This window comes from Sesamum indicum, linkage group LG10 (genome assembly GCF_026168435.1).
Source record: "Sesamum indicum cultivar Baizhima isolate 11 linkage group LG10, ASM2616843v1, whole genome shotgun sequence".
Lineage (NCBI taxonomy): Eukaryota > Viridiplantae > Streptophyta > Magnoliopsida > Lamiales > Pedaliaceae > Sesamum > Sesamum indicum.
This window is the reverse complement of record NC_142666.1, coordinates 19,042,072-19,062,302: the sequence shown is the minus strand read 5'-3', so window position 1 is coordinate 19,062,302 and position 20,231 is coordinate 19,042,072. Positions and strand designations below refer to the sequence as shown.

The 20,231-nt window shown below is 40.9% G+C and overlaps 2 protein-coding genes across 2 annotated transcripts; both read left to right on the top strand.

Moving 5' to 3' along the window:
- LOC105171679 (quillaic acid 3-O-glycosyltransferase CSL1-like) lies at positions 1-3,552 on the top strand. The gene is made up of 8 exons (XM_020697111.2): positions 1-648; positions 796-885; positions 1,027-1,146; positions 1,314-1,526; positions 1,949-2,051; positions 2,157-2,338; positions 2,432-2,773; positions 2,881-3,552. Exons 1-8 carry the CDS (start codon positions 31-33, stop codon positions 3,421-3,423), a joined length of 2,211 nt encoding a protein of 736 aa, XP_020552770.1. The 5' UTR covers positions 1-30; the 3' UTR covers positions 3,424-3,552.
- Positions 3,553-7,943: 4,391 nt separating this feature from the next.
- On the top strand, positions 7,944-12,483 carry LOC105171680 (quillaic acid 3-O-glycosyltransferase CSL1). The gene is made up of 8 exons (XM_020697458.2): positions 7,944-8,589; positions 8,893-8,982; positions 10,461-10,592; positions 10,697-10,906; positions 10,993-11,095; positions 11,178-11,359; positions 11,450-11,797; positions 11,874-12,483. The coding sequence occupies exons 1-8, from the start codon at positions 7,978-7,980 to the stop codon at positions 12,429-12,431; spliced, it is 2,235 nt and encodes a 744-aa protein (XP_020553117.2). The 5' UTR covers positions 7,944-7,977; the 3' UTR covers positions 12,432-12,483.
- Positions 12,484-20,231: the final 7,748 nt, after the last annotated feature.

Here is a 20,231-nt window from a genome sequence, read left to right as displayed (position 1 = left end):
TGGGCAAGTCTGGTGCAAGATTAAGGGGAAATGGAGAGTAGTACTAAACTTCCAGTACACGTTTGTCATGTCAAGAAAACTGAAATGGTAATAAACAGGCTTCACATTTTCCTCCATGGAATTGCTTTATTAGCCCTGTTTTATTATAGAATCATCACTTTCTCTCTTATAATCAAAACCAAGGAAACTCCTCTTGTTCCCTATCTTATCGTTATCGTCTCTGAGATTGTGCTCTCATTTCTCTGGGTTATGCACCAATTAGCTACTCAATGGAGGCCCGTTAAACGAACGGTGTATCCAGAAAGATTGCCGGAAGACGACAAGCTTCCGCCTATTGATGTGTTCATATTCACAGCCCATCCGAGCCAAGAACCCTCTCTACAGGTGATGAACACTGTTTTATCGGCTATGTCTCTGGATTACCCTCCTGATAAGCTCTCTGTTTATCTCTCGGATGATGGCGGCTCTTATGTGACTTTATATGCTGTTCGAGAAGCCTGGAATTTTGCAAGATTGTGGATTCCTTTTTGTAGAAAGTATGCGTTAAAAATTAGGTGCCCAGAATCTTACTTTTCGGCTGATGTGGAAAGTGCTGATGAGAAGTTCACTGGCTGCAGCGAGTTCGCGGCTGACAGGAAGATCATCGAGGTCATTAATTAAGCGGGTGTTTGATTTGAAGCTATACAATTAGCAGCGGATAACATATTTATATATATATACATATATATATATATATATATTATCTCTTACATATTTGATTTACCTTTTTCTGAAATTTAAGGTTTTATGGTGCAGAAAAACTATGCTGAATTTCAGGAAGCTCTGGAAAAGAACTCAGTAAATGCAAACGCTTCTTATAGCAGAAATCATCCGTCCAGAATCGAGGTACTACGTAGAAAGCTGGACGAGAATATGATGTTCCTATAGGCTGGAAATTCGTATCCGACTGCAATTTAGTTTCTTCTTTTTATTTATTTCCTTAGTTGACTTGGCTGTGTAGAATTTATTAACTTGTTGTGTTGACAGGTGATAACTGATGAAGATAAGGATTCCTACCCGAAAGAGATGCCTCTTCTCGTTTATGTCGCTAGGGAGAAGAGGCCTGATCATCACCACCATTTCAAAGCCGGAGCACTCAATGTTATGGTAAACGCTTCTGCCTTCTATGATTTTCCTTGCCTATGCACTAATCTCAATAACTAAAACTACGTATGACAGTAACACGGAACTGTCCAACCTCTCTTGCATCTTTCTTCTTTCCCCTTTTCCCTTTTATTACAGCCACCTTATGACTAGTTCAAAATGATTTGCAGCTCCGAGTATCTGCATTAATGAGCAATGCTCCATACTTGTTGGTACTGGACTGTGACATGTACTGCCATGATCCCTCATCGGCTCGCCAAGCTATGTGCATTTATCTTGACTCTGAGATATCTGCACAAATCGGTTGGGTTCAGTTCCCTCAGAAATTCCATAATATCATTAGTGAGCATGATATCTACGACAGTGGGCATAACTCAGATTGGGTATTTGATTTTTGACGTTTTTCTGCCGTATTCATTGGATAAAATGGGGAAGATTATAATTTTAGTTCTGTAAGTATGAATTGTGGCAATTTTAGTCCTCTGTGAATTCATTTTGACAATTTTATTCTTCACCCTTTGATGATGACCAAAATAGCCGGAATTCGCCACAATGACAAAAAAATACACCTAATTAAGATTGTCGCGTGAACTTTCGGCTATTTTAGCGAATTCCGGTTATTTTTTTGTCTTCATTGTGCGAAACTTTTAAAATTACAGTATAATTGCCAATTGATTCATACTGTACATATTAAAATTGCACATACTTACGAACTAAAATTTTGCAAATTTTTCAATATAATCTAAAAAATTGTTTTTCCTGGCTGTATGGATGTATATAATTTATAATCTCCAAAATTCTACAGAGAGGATTGCAAGGGGTAGATGGGCTTAGAGGACCTATGATGTGTGGCTCCAACTTTTTCATCAGAAGGGGAGCAATCTACGGAACTGACAGAATTCAGAAGGGTACTGTTAAATTGCATAAACTAGATAACCATTATATATAAGTTATGCATGGAATATATTTTTCTTGGAATGATAAGCTTTAATAATTTTTTGTTGAGTGTGCAGATATTGATCTCAAGCAGCTAAAGAAGTCCTTTGGTTCAAGCAATGAGTTCATAAGATCAATCTACAAAAATTGCAAACTACAGTTGCCAGAGGACCGACTAAACCCTGCTGGAGCATTGCAGAATGAGCTCCAACTGCTGTCATCTTGTACCTATGACAATGACACAGAATGGGGAAAAGAGGCGAGTGTCTACTCTTAGAATTGGAAAGTTTAACCTCCAAAGAGTCATGTACAAGGGGAGAATTTTAATTTACTTATTATGTTTCAACTGCAGGTGGGATACTTATATAATACCGTTTCAGAAGACATGGTGACAAGCCTTGTTCTACATTGTAGGGGCTGGACATCTGCGTATGTCGACCCAGCCAGACCATGTTTCTTGGGTGTATGCCCTACGAACCTGAATGATATGTTAGTTCAACAGACACGTTGGGCATTAGGCGCAATGCAAATTGCCCTATCAAGGTTTTCTCCCCTCATATATGGAGGATTGAGGATGTCGATTCTTCAAAGCATGTTTTACGCTCAAGTTGGTAGTCTCTACGTTGTGCCCTTATGCGGTTTAGCCGTCATTCCTCAAATCTGTCTGCTTTATGGTATTCCTCTATATCCCAAGGTGGGTGTGGTTCTTCTTAATTTCTTTTATACCGAGATTGAACCATAGCTAATTTATCATTTCCATGTAATGCCTTCTAACTCTTGCGTCTTTGCATCGTTTCATAGGTCTCCGATCCATTTTTCCTTTTGTTTGCCTTCATATTTATATCATCACAATTCAAGCATGTGCAAGAGGTCTTCTCCTATGGAGATTCATTCAGGCATGCAATCATTGAGCTGAGGGTTTGGATGATGAGGTCAGGCGCGAGTTACGTGTATGCATTTTGGGAAGCGATGATGGAGTGGATCGGTATGCACAAAACAAATTTCGTTCTAACGGGCAAGGTCGTTGACAAAGAACGAGCCAAGCTTTATGAGCAAGGCATATATGATTTTCAAGCAACGCCGCTGCTGCTCGTCCCGATGTGCAGCCTGTACATTTTTAATTTGGCTACCTTTATTATTGGAATCCCAATGATCTTTCACAAGGGCGATGAATTGTTGGCACAAGCTGTTCTCCCATTCTTTGGGATAATTGTGAATTACCATTTGCTTGAAGGGATGGTCTTCAGGAAGGACAGTGGCCGCATTGCACTGTCTGTTAGTCTGCTGTCTATTGCAATTTCTTCAGTCATCTTCTGTTGTGGATCTCTCCTTCTCCTTTACTAATCAAGAGGATGTAAGCCCCAATATTTAGTATAGGTTTCGTGGTTTAAGGTTGAAGTCTTAGGTTAAGAATTAATAAGTTTGAGGTTTTATGTTGAATACATGGATCCTTCACGATTGAAGGTTCTAGCATGAATTGTTGGATGATAGGCCTGTTAAGAAGAAAATACTTCATTATTTAATAATAGATAAATAAAAAATAAGATTGGTATTGATATTATATTATTAGAAAATATAAATTTAAAATATTATAAATTATATGATTAGAAATAATTATTGCATTAATAAAGAAAATATCAATTATATATCTATATTAATATTCTACTAGCATGAATATACATATATATTATTTTATTATTCAAAAGTTTATATAATAATTCATTATTTTTTTTGTTATTGGAAAAGATTATCTATTAAATTTTTATTTAAAATTAAACTAATCTATACTATTTATAAAAGTATTTTAAAATTTTTTAAAATAAAATATGTTAAGAAATAACAACTTATTTGATTCTGATAGCATCATTTCCATTTTGATCATTTTACTGATAAAAGACCTTATTATGTGAAACGCCCTACATTTTGTAAGATATTGTTTTTACATCTTATAACCTTTAACATCTTATTTTATCAAAATACTTTGAGTTTATTTTTCAAATAAGATCATACATCTTATAAGCTCCTAAAATATTTTATAAGATGTAGGAGCTTATAAGATAATTTAAATAAATTTAGCCAAAAACCCTTTTAATCACACTACAAATTAAAGAAATAATCTTTTCTTATATTATAAATGACTATGATTTAAAAATATTTATTATGATTTTTAGCTCTCCCCGCTCGCCCACCCGCTCTCTCCCAATCCATCTCTCCTTGCACCCGCAACCTCTCTCCCCCCCCTCCCAAAAAAAAAAAGGGAAAAACCACCCAAAGGGAGTGACGTGGTCGTTGCCCAATGCGCAACTGGATGATGGTGGTCACTCAGATTTGTTGAGCACCTAGATCGCCCCCTTCTATGGGGGATGGGGGTATGGACAGCTCGTGGTAGATGTGTTTAATTTTTTATTTAAATTTATATTATATAAAATAATAATTTTATTTTTAATTATATACAAATATAACTCAAATTTTATTTTGTGTAGTAAGATATTTTTTTCAGGTAAGTGTTTATGTGCGGATGAAAAATAAAAAGCCTTAATTTTTTCTACCTCAACAAATTTCAGCCACTTTCAAAATTTCAATGGTCAGAATCTTGAAATCGGTAGAAATTAATTCCGGCCACTTCATTAATATCCCAAAATAAGGCAATTTTTCCTCCTTTCCCTCAAAAAATTGTTCGTAAAAACTTTCCCTAGAATGCAAGTTAATTTTCTTCCTTGTCAAAATGTCAAATCTTGAGTTTTAACGGAGCATATCAATGATACGTGTTGATTCTGTTGGAAAATTAACGAAGAGTTCCCTTGAGACGGAAATTTGCAAAACTTTTAGAGTTAAATGATGCAATGTGGTAAGGTGAGTAATATTGGAATTAAATTCACTATGGACCTGATCAATTATGAGATGGAAATGCAAATTTTTCTATTTTTGTTGAAATTAATGAATAAGTTAATCCCCTCATTAGGACAAGACAGATGCTTAGAATTTTTTAAATCAGGTGGCGCAATCTTTTTCTGCTCCATGTTTTTGTCCTAAACTCAATCAACTGAAATTATTGGCAACTCTGAGTCTTTCTCACACCCTCTCACTTTCACATTTGTACTATAATCTTTCTCAAATCTCACATGTTTACGAACGCTTCTAGAATGCGCTTTCTCATCCTCGTGTTTCAGCTACCATATTTATTTTACGGGTAAATATCATTTTTGGTCCCTCAAGTATGCCACTTATCAAATTTGGTCTCTCATATTTTATTTTCATCAAATTTAGTCACTCAAATTTAAGAATTCCATCAATTTTGATCAAAATTCATTAAATTTAATGAATTTGTTAAAAAAGAAAAACTATAAATTGGCTGCCAAGAAGCAAACCCACACAATCACCTTAGCAAGTTTGTAGGCTCACCACTAAACCAAATTTTTAGTTATTTTGCTAAATGACATATTACTTATACGGTAAATTAAAAAAGAATATTAAAAAAATCTCAAAATTATATTGAGAAATAAAAAATCAACCAAAGATTTAATTATTCTAATAATCGGATCAAATTCCAAAAAATTCTTATATACCTAACCAATCAAAATAAGACAAGTACCAAATAATTTCATAAAATTATAATATATAAAAATACATAAAAAAAAACATAAAATTCATAAAAAAATAGATAAAAATTATGTCATCAAATACATAAAAACAATCTAAAAAATATTCTAAACATCAATTAAAATATAATTCAAAAATTGGTTTCATCAAAACAAGAATATTTATTATTTGTTTTTTTTCTTCTTCTTATTTCCGCTCCCACTTAACTCTCAGTTTGCGTGGCTGCTAAGGTTCATGAAAAAAAATAATTTCTTTGGATTGTTTCAGGAGATTTGGGACTAATTCATCATTTGTGGGAGAAATTTATCCGTATAAATAATATTTGGGTTACTAAAAATCCAAGAAAGAGATTTGTGGAGTGGTGAGGTCTCTCTCATGTTAAATGGAAGGTGTGGGGTTTGATTCCTTGGTACTCAATTTATTTTATTTTTTTAAATAAATCCATTAAAATTAACGAATTTTTAACGGAAGGACCAAAGTTGATGAAACCTTTAAATTTGAGGAACTAAATTTGATGAGGAGGAAAACTGGATTATTTTTTACATTATAAATGACAACTGTCTAAGATTATGATAAATCAAGACTTTCTGCTATGTTCAAACAAATCGATACGTAAACTTAAATTTTCACCACAGTTAATCAATATTTGACATGGTTTTAGTTATGGCCGAACATTTGCCATGACTTTTTATTATAACTAATGTTTTAGACTCTTCCGCATAAACAATGGTGGCTAATAGTTATAATTACACAATTATAATTAATTAATATTCACAATAATTTTATTTTTAATCATGATAATTAACCATGATAAAATACCGTATTCCATGTATAGCAATTAAAAATTTATATTTATCAAGAGAATTTATATATTTATCGAATATAATTATTCATAGTTATCAATTTATAAAATTAAGTTTAGTAACTCGTTTTAAATTAAATGTAGAACCAAGTTTGCTCTAATTACATGCATGGACTATCAGTCTATCACCAAAAAACATTTTTGATTTTTATACCCCAGATAAGACTGGGTCAACTTGCTGAAGATTCGTGACGGCTTTACAATGATTTTTAGTCAGTGAAGTATTCATTACCAAGTGGAAAAGTCTCGGCGGATAAGCGATATTGATGAAGAGACCAATATCTGAACATTGTCGTTGCAATCCTCGTAAGAGTCAAGATGGTAAAGGACAAGGATAGGCTGTCGGATGTGGGAATAGTAGAGCAAATATTCTAGAAGATATGTACAAAAGTTTCATGCCTTGCATACAATTCATGGGTAGAGGGAGCCGGGTCATACACATCCTCTTTGACAGACACTCGTCATGACTGATGCAATCATGCATGGTGACTGATACTATTATAAACACTTTGAATATCTTTGTTTCATTTCTAAATTGTAATTAATTACTAGGTGCAGTCTAATTATATGTATAATTTACTACAATTAAAAAATAACATTGAAGATATTAATAATAATATTAAGATTAAATTTCAATTTACCCTCAGTATTTTTTCGAAAAAATTGAATAGTTGTGTTTTCAAAATAAACAAAAAAATTTCATATATTTTATAAAACTTAGCATGAAATTTTCCTTTTGTTGGAAACTAACAGAAGGTGGAGAAAACGCACTAGTGGTGTAATTTGGGGAATGTTTTCGTGTCCTTGCACGATTTTTTTGAGATCTTTATGACTAACATTCCCGCATTGCGGCTATATAATAATTTTGGACACTTTTACTGGTTTTTAGTTTGGTTTGAGAGTTATTTATGTATTTATTTTTTATACATTTTCATCTCTCTAGAAAATTAAATAATTTTTTAAACATATATTTATTTGGTAGGAGTTAATTTTATTTAATTTATTTTTTAAAATAATATTCTAGTTTTATAATATATATTTAAATTAATTAAATCTAATTTTTTATTTTTCTTATAAATTTAAGATTTAACAATTAAGATTAATTAGTTAGATTTAACGGCTCTCATATAATCATTAAAAATTCAACGATTGTAAGATAAAAAATAATATATAATATGTGTACTTTACATTTAAACTAGTGATTGAAAGTTAGTGATACGAAATTCATGTTCAACATCACACAACAAGGGAGGAAATAAACAAAAACTTTATATTTTAGGAGAAAAAGATTGTTTTTATGAATATTATTATATACACTTAAAATATAATATAAACTATTAAATTAAGATAAAAGATTCAAACAGAACATCGGCTATTTGGACTATAAATGCAGCAAGACAGTGTCGTTTACTCATAGTGTATCAAGGTAAGAAATAATGGAGAATTCACTTCCTCTCAATGATTGGCATGTCCGGAAAACTCACCTAGTAATAAACAGGCTCCATGCTTTCGTCCATGGAATTGCTTTACTAGCCTTGTTTTACTACAGACTCACTTCACTTACCGAAATCATCATCGAAAACAAGGACACTGCTCTCCTTTTACCCCACGTTCTAATCTTCATTTCTGAGCTGATTCTCTCTTTCATTTGGCTTCTCAGTCAGCCTTCCAAATGGAAACCCATTGTTCGAACCGTTTACCCTGAAAGATTACCAGGAGACGAAAAGCTTCCCTCTATTGATGTGTTTGTTTGCACTGCTGATCCCACCAAAGAACCGTGTTTGGAAGTGATGAACACTGTTATTTCCGCTTTGGCGCTTGATTATCCTTCTGATAAGCTTGCCGTTTATCTTTCAGACGACGGTGGTTCTTTGGTTACTTTCCAGGCCATTAAACAGGCCTGGAAATTCTCCAAATTTTGGGTTCCGTTTTGCAGAAAATATAAGGTGAAGATTGGATGCCCTGAGGCTTATTTTTTGACAGACGAAAGTGGTCCTGATGGCAAGTTTAGTAGCAGTCAGTTCGTAATTGAAAAGAAGGCAATTCAGGTCTGAAACTTTGTGCTTTTTATTTCTCTCATATACTAAAGTGAACTGTCTGAAATTGGGACAAGAGAGAGTGTTGGCTGATCTAGACTTCCGATATATCTATATAGATTATATATTTTCTGATTTATATACATATATGCAATTAATTATATTGTGCAACGGTCAAAGTAAATTATATCGGATGCTTAGCTACAGCACATTATTTTAAGTTTGGCGGGTATATTACATATATGTGTGTGTGCGCGCCTGTGTTGCCTACTTAATTGTACAATTTGTTGAAACATGTTGGCACTTATGATGCAGAAAAGGTACGAGGAATTCAAGGACTCCTTGGAGGAGATTGTCGCGAAAACAAGTAGTTTTGCAAGCAGAGACCACCGACCAGCAATTGAGGTATTGAAACCAATGTTGTACCACAACCAAGAGTTTTTTGGTTTGATTCAAACAGTACAACGATGATGTCGCATTAATTAAGTACTGTTGGATAAGTACAAAAAAAGGTGGAATGTTACGAGAATCCTAGATGATCTGAACAATAAACTATCTTGGAAAATTCTATGGCTAGTGATATATATCCTGATTTGACTTCCTTGCGTAAGACTTTCACACAAATTAATGAGCCGTCACTCGTCGGGCCCGTGAGAATTTTCCTACCATATAGTCTAAGCTGGACTTGAACAACCGGAACCCTTTTTTACTTGATTAACTCGACCCTCTTCTCTTGAAGACAATCAGGTCGGACCTACACTTGCATCACTCATTTTGAGTATCTACCTCCACCAAAAGGAATATGTATGACATTTATGTGGTTAATTACTAATTCAAAGTAAAAATTATTATTAAATACTAATCAATTATGTACCGCTGCACAACAACTATTAATTATTGTTTTTGTAAGCGAGTCCAAACAGTTGCTACAATTAAAATTGCATCAAACCTAAAATCATAGCGAATGTTGATTAAGTATAGGTAAAATTTAAGTTTTTACAGTGATTTTACTTAAACATGGTAGATAGCATTGATTTACTATGATTTTTAAGCAGTGGTGATTTATAGCGTAGGGTTAATTACTTTTTTGTTGCGTCCTATTTAATTATATATTCTACACTGCCAAAATTTATAAATAATTCTTTTTTAAATATATAGTTCTGATACAAATAATTACAAATTTGCAGATATGGTGTATTCATATATGATTGCATCTCGATGCTTTAGAAGATTTGAGTTCTTATGATAAGAAACTTTACTTGGACATTGATCATTAGTAAGTTTCAAATGACTCAACGAACCTGAATTTTATTGGATCCAGGATTTAACATGTCAAGGTCTAAAATTGGCCTGGTGGAATCATTTACTTGCTAGATTGGCTTTATAATTTCAAAATTAGAGATATTTTTCAAAAAAATAATATTATTAATAACTTTCTAAATGAGGAGAAATGTTATTAATTAGCAAACAACTAATTGTTTACAAATTGTACTAGTGATGTCATATTAAAAGTGTCAGATATAGTTACCAATTTCATATGTTAAGAAAATAATACTATTCCATAAGATAATTCATGTAATTTATAAGAGTATTATCTTTCTGTGATGTAAATTATAGAGTTCAATAAACACATATATTTTTCATATATACATATATAAAATAAATGCATATGTAATTAAAAAACAAAAAGCTGCCTGTTGATAGGTCAAACCTTAAACCTGAGACTTGTCCCGATACTGATTTGTGGTTTCCAAAACCCACCCACATGGGACTGATCTGAAACTGTCCAGATTAGATTCCAAAGTTTATTGAATGCATAAACATGAGTCCGTACTAGTGTAAAGAGATTATTTTCTTCTAAATATAAGGAATTATGTCGACAGGTGATTAGTCACGCAAATGGCGAGAGAACGGATACAGACAACGAAGAACATATGCCTCTTCTTGTTTATGTTGCTCGGGAGAAAAGATCTTCTCAGCCGCACCATTTCAAAGCCGGAGCACTCAACGTTCTTGTAAACTTGCTCCACTTCTCAAAGTTCACATTTGAATACCAAGCGTTTATGCTTTTTCGTTTCTTTTTCACCTGATTTTTTTTATTACTATACATTCCTTGCAGCTTCGAGTATCTGCCATGATCAGCAATTCACCATACATTCTGGTCCTGGACTGCGACATGTACTGCAATGATCCATCATCGGCCCGCCAAGCAATGTGTTTACATCTGGACCCAAAATTATCCCGAAAGTTGGGGTTTGTTCAGTTTCCACAGAAATTTTACAATATCAGTGAGACGGATATCTATGATGGACAGCTAAGATATATTTGGGTAATGTTACTACTAATCTATATACTTTTTCTATTTTTTGTCAATTAATTTTTGCTCATTTCTTTTTTATTTCAATAATTTTTCAGCCAAGATGGGAAGGCTTAGATGGGCTCAGGGGACCAATCTTGTCTGGAACATGCTTTTATATAAAGCGGGAAGCACTTCATGGAACTAAAAAATTTCAAGAAGGTATTTGCATTAGGATGTCTTGGAATTAATATTTCTAGCTATTTTCATGTAAGATTGCTTGTACATTCTTTGCGTTGTCCAGATGTCGATCTTGTCCAGCTGAAGAAGTGTTTTGGCACATCCAATGAATTCATCAAGTCGATTTATAGAAATTACAAGCCGAATTATCCGAAAGAGAGAAATTTTTCTGATGATGCCTTGCAGAAAGAGCTCCAATTGCTAGCTTCATGTAGATATGATAATGACACAAAATGGGGGAAAGAGGCAAGTAGTACACAATATACATCATATTCGGAAAGTGAACTAGAATTATACTTTAAAGCTTTAGCTTTGTTACTTGTATGGTAAGTGCAGGTGGGCTTCAGATATTTTGCGGTTGTGGAAGACTATTTTACAGGATTCAATTTACACTGTGAGGGTTGGATTTCTGTGTATCTTCAACCTTCTAGGTCAGCTTTCTTGGGGGCATCCCCTATAAGTCTCAACGAACTTCTAGTTCAAAACACGCGATGGTACGTTGGCTTGAATCAAGTTGCCATGTCGAGGTTCTCTCCCCTTGTATACGGGCTGATGAGAATGCCAATATCTCAAAGCATGTGTTATGCAGAATTTGCATATAGCCCAATTTATTTCTTGGCCCTCTACGTTTTAGCCATCATTCCTCAGCTCTTCCTAGTCCAGGGAATTTCTCTGTATCCTGAGGTACTGAACAACTATTAGTTGATTATGCCTAAAATCTTGAGATGGACTTAAGTGACAGATTCATGCTTGTTGACAGGTTTCAAGTCCGTTCTTCGTTGTCTTTTCGTTCGTTTTCCTGTCATCCCAACTCAAACATGTCCAAGAGATCTTCTCAACCGGGCACTCAATGAGGACGTGGTCGAACGAGCAAAGAATATGGATGATGAAATCATTGACATCTTACTCATACGCTACATTGGAAGCTGTAATGGAGAAATTTGGATTGACGAAAGCCAGTTTTTTGCCAACAAATAAAGTGGTTGACGATGAACAAGCCAAGCGTTACCAAATGGGGATATATGATTTTCAGGCACCAGCTCTCTTCATGGTTCCGTTATGCAGTCTTTATATACTGAATGCTGCTTCATTTATCATTGGATTTGGAAGGATTTTGCAGACTCAGAAATGGGGTGAGATGCTTATACAAGCTTTTATCCCGTTATTTGCGACGATTCTGCATTTACCTTTACTCGAAGGAATGGTGTTGAGGAAGGACAAGGGCGGAGTTTCAGCATCTGTCTCCCTTCTTTCTGCTATAATTTCGTCGGCAGTTTTTTCCCAATTTTTTTTCAAACTTTTGGTACGCATAATATAACTTAATATAATAAAATAAATGTTTCGCGATACAAATACGATACGTAAAAAATTAAAAAATTATTCTAATGTGTCTTCATATTTTTCCCTTTTTTCCCTTTTATTTATTATTTTTTTACAGCACTGCCGACAGGCGCCCGCGCGGGCGCGCCTGAGCGGGCACTGCCGATGGGCGCCCGCGCGCGCGCCTGCGCGGGCACTGCCGACGTGCGCGCGCACGCCTTGGGCGGCTGCTGCATGAAAAATTTTCACGTCGCCTCAAAATCACATGATTAATTCATTTTTGTTGAAATAATTTATTTTTGAGTTATTAAAATATTTATTTAATTATTAAAAAAAATAATAAATAAATGGAAAAAAAGGGAAAAATATGAAGACACATTAGAATAATTTTTTAATTTTTTACGCATCGTATTTGTATCGCGAAATATTTATTTTATTATATTCAGTTATATTGTGCGTCCCAAAAGTATGAAAAAAAATTGGGAAAAAACTGCCGACGGCGGCAGACGCCGCCTGCCCGACCACTGCCGACGCGCGCGCGCAGGCAGCCACTGCCGACGTGCGTGCGCGCCTGTGCGGACGCTGCCGGCGCGCGTGCGGAAACAGCCCCGCCTGCGCGAGCGCGCCAGTGCGGAAACAGCTCCGCGTGCGCGCGCGCGCCTTTGCGGACGCTGCCGACGTGCGCACGCGCGCCTGTGCGGACGCTGCATGAAAATTTGCACGTCACCGCAAAATCACATGACTAATTTATTTTTGTTGAAATAATTTATTTTTGAGTAATGAAAATATTTATTTAATTATTTTAATTATTAAAAAAATAATAAATAAAAGGGAAAAAAGGGAAAAATATGAAGACACATTAGAATAATTTTTTAATTTTTTACGCATCGTAATTGTATCGCGAAACATTTATTTTATTATATTAAGTTATATTATGCGTCCCAAAAGTTTGAAAAAAATTGGGAAAAAACTGCCGACGGCGGCAGACGGGCACTGCCGACGGGCGCGCGCGCGCACAGGCAGGGCCGACGGGCGCCCGCGAGCGCGCGCCTGCGCGGGCACAGGCAGGGCCGGCGGGCGCCTGCGCGGGCACTGCCGACGGGCGATCGCGCGCGCGCGCCTGCGCGGGCACTGCCGACGGGCGCCCGCGCGCGCGCCTGATCGGGCACTGCCGACGGGCGCCTGCGTGGGCACTGCCGACGTGCGCCCGCGCGCCTTGGGCGGCTGCTGCATGAAAAATTTTCACGTCGCCTCAAAATCACACAATTAATTCATTTTTGCTGAAATAATTTATTTTTGAGTTATTAAAATATTTATTTAATTATTAAAAAAAATAATAAATAAATGAAAAAAAGGAAAAAATATGAAGACACATTAGAATAATTTTTTAATTTTTTACGCATCGTATTTGTATCGCGAAATATTTATTTTATTATATTCAGTTATATTGTGCGTCCCAAAAGTTTGAAAAAAAATTGGAAAAAAACTGCCGACGGCGGCAGACGCCGCCTGCCCGACCACTGCCGACGCGCGCGCGCCTTTGCGGACGCGGCCGACGTGCGCGCGCGCGCCTGTGCGAACGCTGCCGGCGCGCGTGCGGAAACAGCCCCCGCCTGCGCGAGCGCGCCAGTGCGGAAACAGCCCCGCGTGCGCAGTTGTGCGGACGCTGCATGAAAATTTGCACGTCACCGCAAAATCACATGACTAATTTATTTTTGTTGAAATAATTTATTTTTGAGTAATGAAAATATTTATTTAATTATTTTAATTATTAAAAAAAATAATAAATAAAAGGAAAAAAAGGAAAAAATATGAAGACACATTAGAATAATTTTTTAATTTTTTACACATCGTATTTGTATCGCGAAACATTTATTGTATTATATTAAGTTATATTATGCGTCCCAAAAGTTTGAAAAAAAATTGGGAAAAAACTGCCGACGGCGGCAGACGGGCACTGCCGACGTGCGCGCGCGCGCACAGGCAGGGCCGATGGGCGCCCGCGAGCGCGCGCCTGCGCGGGCACAGTTAGGGCCGACGGGCGCGCGCACGGCCGACGGACGATCGCGCGCGCGCGCCTGCGCGGGCACTGCGGACGGGCGCCCGCGCGCGCGCCTGCGCGGGCACTGCCGACGTGCGCCCGCGCGCGCCTTGGGCGGCTGCTGCATGAAAAATTTCCACGTCGCCTCAAAATCACACGATTAATTCATTTTTGCTGAAATAATTTATTTTTGAGTTATTAAACTTTTTATTTAATTATTAAAAATAATAATAAATAAATAGAAAAAAAGGGAAAAATATGAAGACACATTAGAATAATTTTTTAATTTTTTACGCATCGTATTTGTATCGCGAAATATTTATTTTATTATATTCAGTTATATTGTGCGTCCCAAAAGTTTGAAAAAAAATTGGGAAAAAACTGCCGACGGCGGCAGACGCCGCCTGCCCGACCACTGCCGACGCGTGCGCAGGCAGCCACTGCCGACGTGCGCGCGCGCGCCTGTACGGACGCTACCGGCGCGTGCGCGGAAACAGCCCCGCCTGCGCGAGCGCGCCAGTGCGGAAACAGCCCCGCGTGCGCGCGCGCGCCTTTGCGGACGCTGCCGACGTGCGCGCACGCGCCTGTGCGGACGCTGCATGAAAATTTGCACGTCACCGCAAAATCACATGACTAATTCATTTTTGTTGAAATAATTTATTTTTGAGTAATGAAAATATTTATTTAATTATTTTAATTATTAAAAAAATAATAAATAAAAGGAAAAAATATGAAGACACATTAGAATAATTTTTTAATTTTTTACGCATCGTATTTGTATCGTGAAACATTTATTTTATTATATTAAGTTATATTATGCGTACCAAAAGTTTGAAAAAAATTGGAAAAAAACTGCCGACGGCGGCAGACGGGCACTGCCGACGGGCGCGCGCGCGCACAGGCAGGGCCGACGGGCGCCCGCACGCGCGCACGGCCGACGGACGATAATTGGGAAAAAAACTGGAGAGTTCACGTTCGCGCGGACACTGCCGACGTGCGCGCGCAGGCAGTTACTGCCGACGTGCGCGCGCAGGCAGTTACTGCCGACGTGCGCGCGCGCGCCTGTACGCACAGTGCCGACGGCCGCGCGCGCGCCTGTGCGGGCACTGCCGACGTGCACGCGCAGGCAGCCCATGCCGACGTGCGCGCGCGCGCGCCTCGGGCGACCACTGTATGAAAATTTTCGCGTCACCTCAAAATCACATGATTAATTCATTTTTGTTAAAATAATTTATTTTTGAGTTATGAAAATTTTTATTTAATTATTTTTATTATTAAAAAAAAAAGGCCTGTGCGGACACTGCCGACGTGCGCGCGCAGGCAGCCACTGCCGACGTGCGCGCGCAGGCAGCCATTGCCGACGGCCGCGCGCGCGCCTGTACGGACAGTGCCGACGGCCGCGCGCGCGCCTGTGCGGGCACTGCCGACGTGCGCGCGCAGGCAGCCCGTGCCGACGTGTGCGCGCGCGCGCCTCGGGCGAACACTGCATGAAAATTTTCGCGTCACCTCAAAATCACATGATTAATTCATTTTTGTTAAAATAATTTATTTTTGAGTTATGAAAATTTTTATTTAATTATTTTAATTATTAAAAAAAAAAAAAAGCCTGCGCGGACACTGCCGACGTGCGCGCGCAGGCAGCCACTGCCGACGTGCGCGAGCAGGCAGCCACTACCGACGGCCGCGCGTAGGCAGCCACTGTCGACGTGCGCGCGCGCGCCTGTATGGACAGTGCCGACGGCCGCGCGCGCGCCTGTGTGGGCACAGCCGACGTGCGCGCGCAGGCAGCCCGTGCCGACGTGCGCGCGCGCGCGCCTCGGGCGACCACTGCCTGAAAATTTTCGCGTCACCTCAAAATCACATGATTAATTCATTTTTGTTGAAATAATTTAATTTTGAGTTATGAAAATTTTTATTAAATTATTTTTATTATTAAAAAAAAAAAAGGCCTGTGCGGACGCTGCGGGCGCGCGCGCGCAGTCAGCTACTGCCGGACTGTGCCGGCCTGCGCGCGGGCGCCTGCGCGGACAGTGCCTGCCTGCGCGCGGGCGCCTGCGCGGGCACTGCAGGGCGCGCGCGCGCCTGCGCGGCCTGTGCAGCCTGCGCGCGCGCGCCTGCGCGGCCTGTGCCGGCATGCGCCCGCGCGCCTGCGCGGCCTGTGCCGGCCTAAGCGCGCGTGCAGGCAGCCCGTGCCGACGCGCGCGCGCGCGCGCCTTGGCCGACCACTGCATGAAAATTTGCACGTCACCTCAAAATGACATGATTAATTCATTTTTGTTGAAATAATTAATTTTTGAGGTGTGAAAATTTTTATTTCATTATTTTAATTATTAAAAAAATAATAAATAAAAGGAAAAAAATGGGAAAAATATGAAGACACAATAGAATAATATTTTAATTTTTTACGAATCGTTTTTGTATCGCGAAATATTTATTTTATTATATTCAGTTATATTGTGCGTCCCAAATGTTTGAAAAATAATTAGGAAAAAAACTGGAGGGTTCGCGCGGACACTGCCGACGTGCGCGCGCAGGCAGCCACTGCCGACGTCCGCGCGCAGATAGCCACTACCGACGTGCGCGCGCACGAAGCCCGTGCCGACGTGGGCGCGTGCGCGCCTCGGGCGACCACTGCATGAAAATTTTCGCGTCACCTCAAAATCACATGATTAATTCATTTTTGTTAAAATAATTTATTTTTGAGTTATGAAAATTTTTATTTAATTATTTTAATTATTAAAAAAAAAAAAAAGCCTGCGCGGACACTGCCGACGTGCGCGCGCAGGCAGCCACTGCCGACGTGCGCGCGCGCGCCTGTACGGACAGTGCCGACGGCCGCGCGCGCGCCTGTGCGGGCACTGCCGACGTGCGCGCCCAGCCAGCCCGTGCCGACGTGGGCGCGTGCGCGCCTCGGGCGACCACTGCATGAAAATTTTCGCGTCACCTCAAAATCACATGATTAATTCATTTTTGTTAAAATAATTTATTTTTGAGTTATGAAAATTTTTATTTAATTATTTTAATTATTAAAAAAAAAAGGCCTGCGCGGACACTGCCGACGTGCGCGCGCAGCAGCCACTGTCCACGGCCGCGCGCAGGCAGCCACTGCCGACGTGCGCGCGCGCGCCTGTACGGACAGTGCCGACGGCCGCGCGCCCGCCTGTGCGGGCACTGCCGACGTGAGCGCGCAAGCAGCCCATGCCGACGTGGGCGCGCGCGCGCCTCGGGCGACCACTGCATGAATATTTTCGTGTCACCTCAAAATCACATGATTAATTCATTTTTGTTAAAATAATTTATTTTTGAGTTATGAAAATTTTTATTTAATTATTTTATTTATTAAAAAAAAAAATACGCTTGCGTTGATGCTGCCGACGTGCGCGCGCAGCAGCCACTGCCGACGGCCGCGCAGGCAGCCACTGCCGACGTGCGCGCGCGCGCCTGTACGGACAGTGCCGACGGCCTTGCGCGCGCCTGTGCAGGCACTGCCGACGTGCGCGCGCAGGCAGCCCGTGCCGATGTGGGCGCGCGCGCGCCTCAGGCGACCACTGAATGAAAATTTTCGCGTCACCTCAAAATCAGATGATTAATTCATTTTTGTTAAAATAATTTATTTTTGAGTTATGAAAATTTTTATTTAATTATTTTAATTATTAAAAAAAAAAAACACTTGCGCGGACGCTGCCGGCGCGCGCGCGCAGGCAGCCACTGCCGACGGCCGCGCGCGCGTCTGTGCGGACAGTGCCGACGGCCGCGCGCGCGCCTGTGCGGGCACTGCCGACGTGCGCGCGCAGGCAGCCCGTGCCGACGTGCGCGCGCGCGCGCCTCGGGCGTCCACTGCATGAAAATTTTCGCGTCACCTCAAAATCACATGATTAATTCATTTTTGTTAAAATAATTTATTTTTGAGTTATGAAAATTTTTATTTAATTATTTTTATTATTAAAAAAAAAAGGCCTGTGCGGACACTGCCGACGTGCGCGCGCAGGCAGCCACTGCTGACGTGCGCGCGCAGGCAGCCACTGCTGACGTGCGCGCGCAGGCAGCCACTGCCGACGGCCGCGCGCGCGCCTGTACGGACAGTGCCGACGGCCGCGCGCGCGCCTGTGCGGGCACTGCCGACGTGCGCGCGCAGGCAGCCCGTGCCGACGTGTGCCCGCGCGCGCCTCGGGCGAACACTGCATGAAAATTTTCGCGTCACCTCAAAATCACATGATTAATTCATTTTTGTTAAAATAATTTATTTTTTAGTTATGAAAATTTTTATTTAATTATTTTAATTATTAAAAAAAAAAAAAAGCATGCGCGGACACTGCCGACGTGCGCGCGCAGGCAGCCACTGCCGACGTGCGCGAGCAGGCAGCCACTGCCGACGGACGCGCGTAGGCAGCCACTGTCGACGTGCGCTCGCGCGCCTGTATGGACAGTGCCGACGGCCGCGCGCGCGCCTGTGCGGGCACTGCCGACGTGCGCGCGCAGGCAGCCCGTGCCGACGTGCGCGCGCGCGCGCGCCTCGGGCGACCACTGCATGAAAATTTTCGCTTCACCTCAAAATCACATGATTAATTCATTTTTGTTGAAATAATTTAATTTTGAGTTATGAAAATTTTTATTAAATTATTTTTATTATTAAAAAAAAAAAAAAAGGCCTGTGCGGACGCTGCGGGCGCGCGCGCGCAGTCAGCCACTGCCGGACTGTGCCGGCCTGCGCGCGGGCGCCTGCGAGGACAGTGCCTGCCTGCGCGCGGGCGCCTGCGCGGGCACTGCAGGGCGCGCGCGCGCCTGCGCGGCCTGTGCCGGCCTAAGCGCGCGTGCAGGCAGCCCGTGCCGACGCGCGCGCGCGCGCGCCTTGGCCGACCACTGCATGAAAATTTGCACGTCACCTCAAAATGTCATGATTGATTCATTTTTGTTGAAATAATTAATTTTTGAGGTGTGAAATTTTTTATTTAATTATTTTAATTATTAAAAAAATAATAAATAAAAGGAAAAAAATGGGAAAAATATGAAGACACAATAGAATAATATTTTAATTTTTTACGCATCGTATTTGTATCACGAAATATTTATTTTATTATATTCAGTTCGTCCCAAATGTTTGAAAAATAATTGGAAAAAAAAATGGAGAGTTCACGTTCGCGCGGACGCTGCCTGCGCGCGCGCGCAGGCGGGCACTGCCGGGCGGACGCGCGCAGTAGCCACTGCCGACGGCAGCGCGCGGGCAGCCACTGCCGACGTGCGCGCGCGCGCCTGTGCGGACAGTGCCGACGGCCGCGCGCGCGCCTGTGCCGGCACTGCCGACGTGCGCGCGCAGGCAGCCCGTGCCGACGTGGGCGCGCGCGCGCCTCGGGCGAGCGCCTGTGCCGGCACTGCCGACGTGCGCGCGCAGGCAGCCCGTGCCGACGTGGGCGCGCGCGCGCCTCGGGCGACCACTGCATGAAAATTTTCGCGTCACCTCAAAATCACATGATTAATTCATTTTTGTCAAAATAATTTATTTTTGAGTTATGAAAATTTTTATTTAATTATTTTAATTATTAAAAAAAAAAAAAAAGAACTAAAACGCTTGCGCGGACGCTGCCGGCGCGCGCGCGCAGTCGGGCACTGCCGGGCGGGCGCGCGCAGCAGCCACTGCCGACGGCCGCGCGCGCGCCTGTGCGGACAGTGCCGACGGCCGCGCGCGCCCCTGTGCGGGCACTGCCGACGTGCGCGCGCAGGCAGCCCGTGCCGACGTGCGCGCGCGCGCCTCGGGCGTCC

What these genes read in the sequence shown, in the direction of transcription:
- LOC105171679 (XM_020697111.2), top strand. Translation starts at nt 31, where the DNA reads ATGGAGAGTAGTACTAAACTTCCAGTACACGTTTGTCATGTCAAGAAA. An exon ending in ATCATCCGTCCAGAATCGAG is followed by an intron (nt 886 to 1,026) that starts GTACTACGTAGA and finishes TTGTGTTGACAG; the next exon opens with GTGATAACTGATGAAGATAA. An exon ending in ACACAGAATGGGGAAAAGAG is followed by an intron (nt 2,339 to 2,431) that starts GCGAGTGTCTAC and finishes TTTCAACTGCAG; the next exon opens with GTGGGATACTTATATAATAC.
- LOC105171680 (XM_020697458.2), top strand. Translation starts at nt 7,978, where the DNA reads ATGGAGAATTCACTTCCTCTCAATGATTGGCATGTCCGGAAAACTCAC. An exon ending in ACACAAAATGGGGGAAAGAG is followed by an intron (nt 11,360 to 11,449) that starts GCAAGTAGTACA and finishes TGGTAAGTGCAG; the next exon opens with GTGGGCTTCAGATATTTTGC. An exon ending in GAATTTCTCTGTATCCTGAG is followed by an intron (nt 11,798 to 11,873) that starts GTACTGAACAAC and finishes GCTTGTTGACAG; the next exon opens with GTTTCAAGTCCGTTCTTCGT.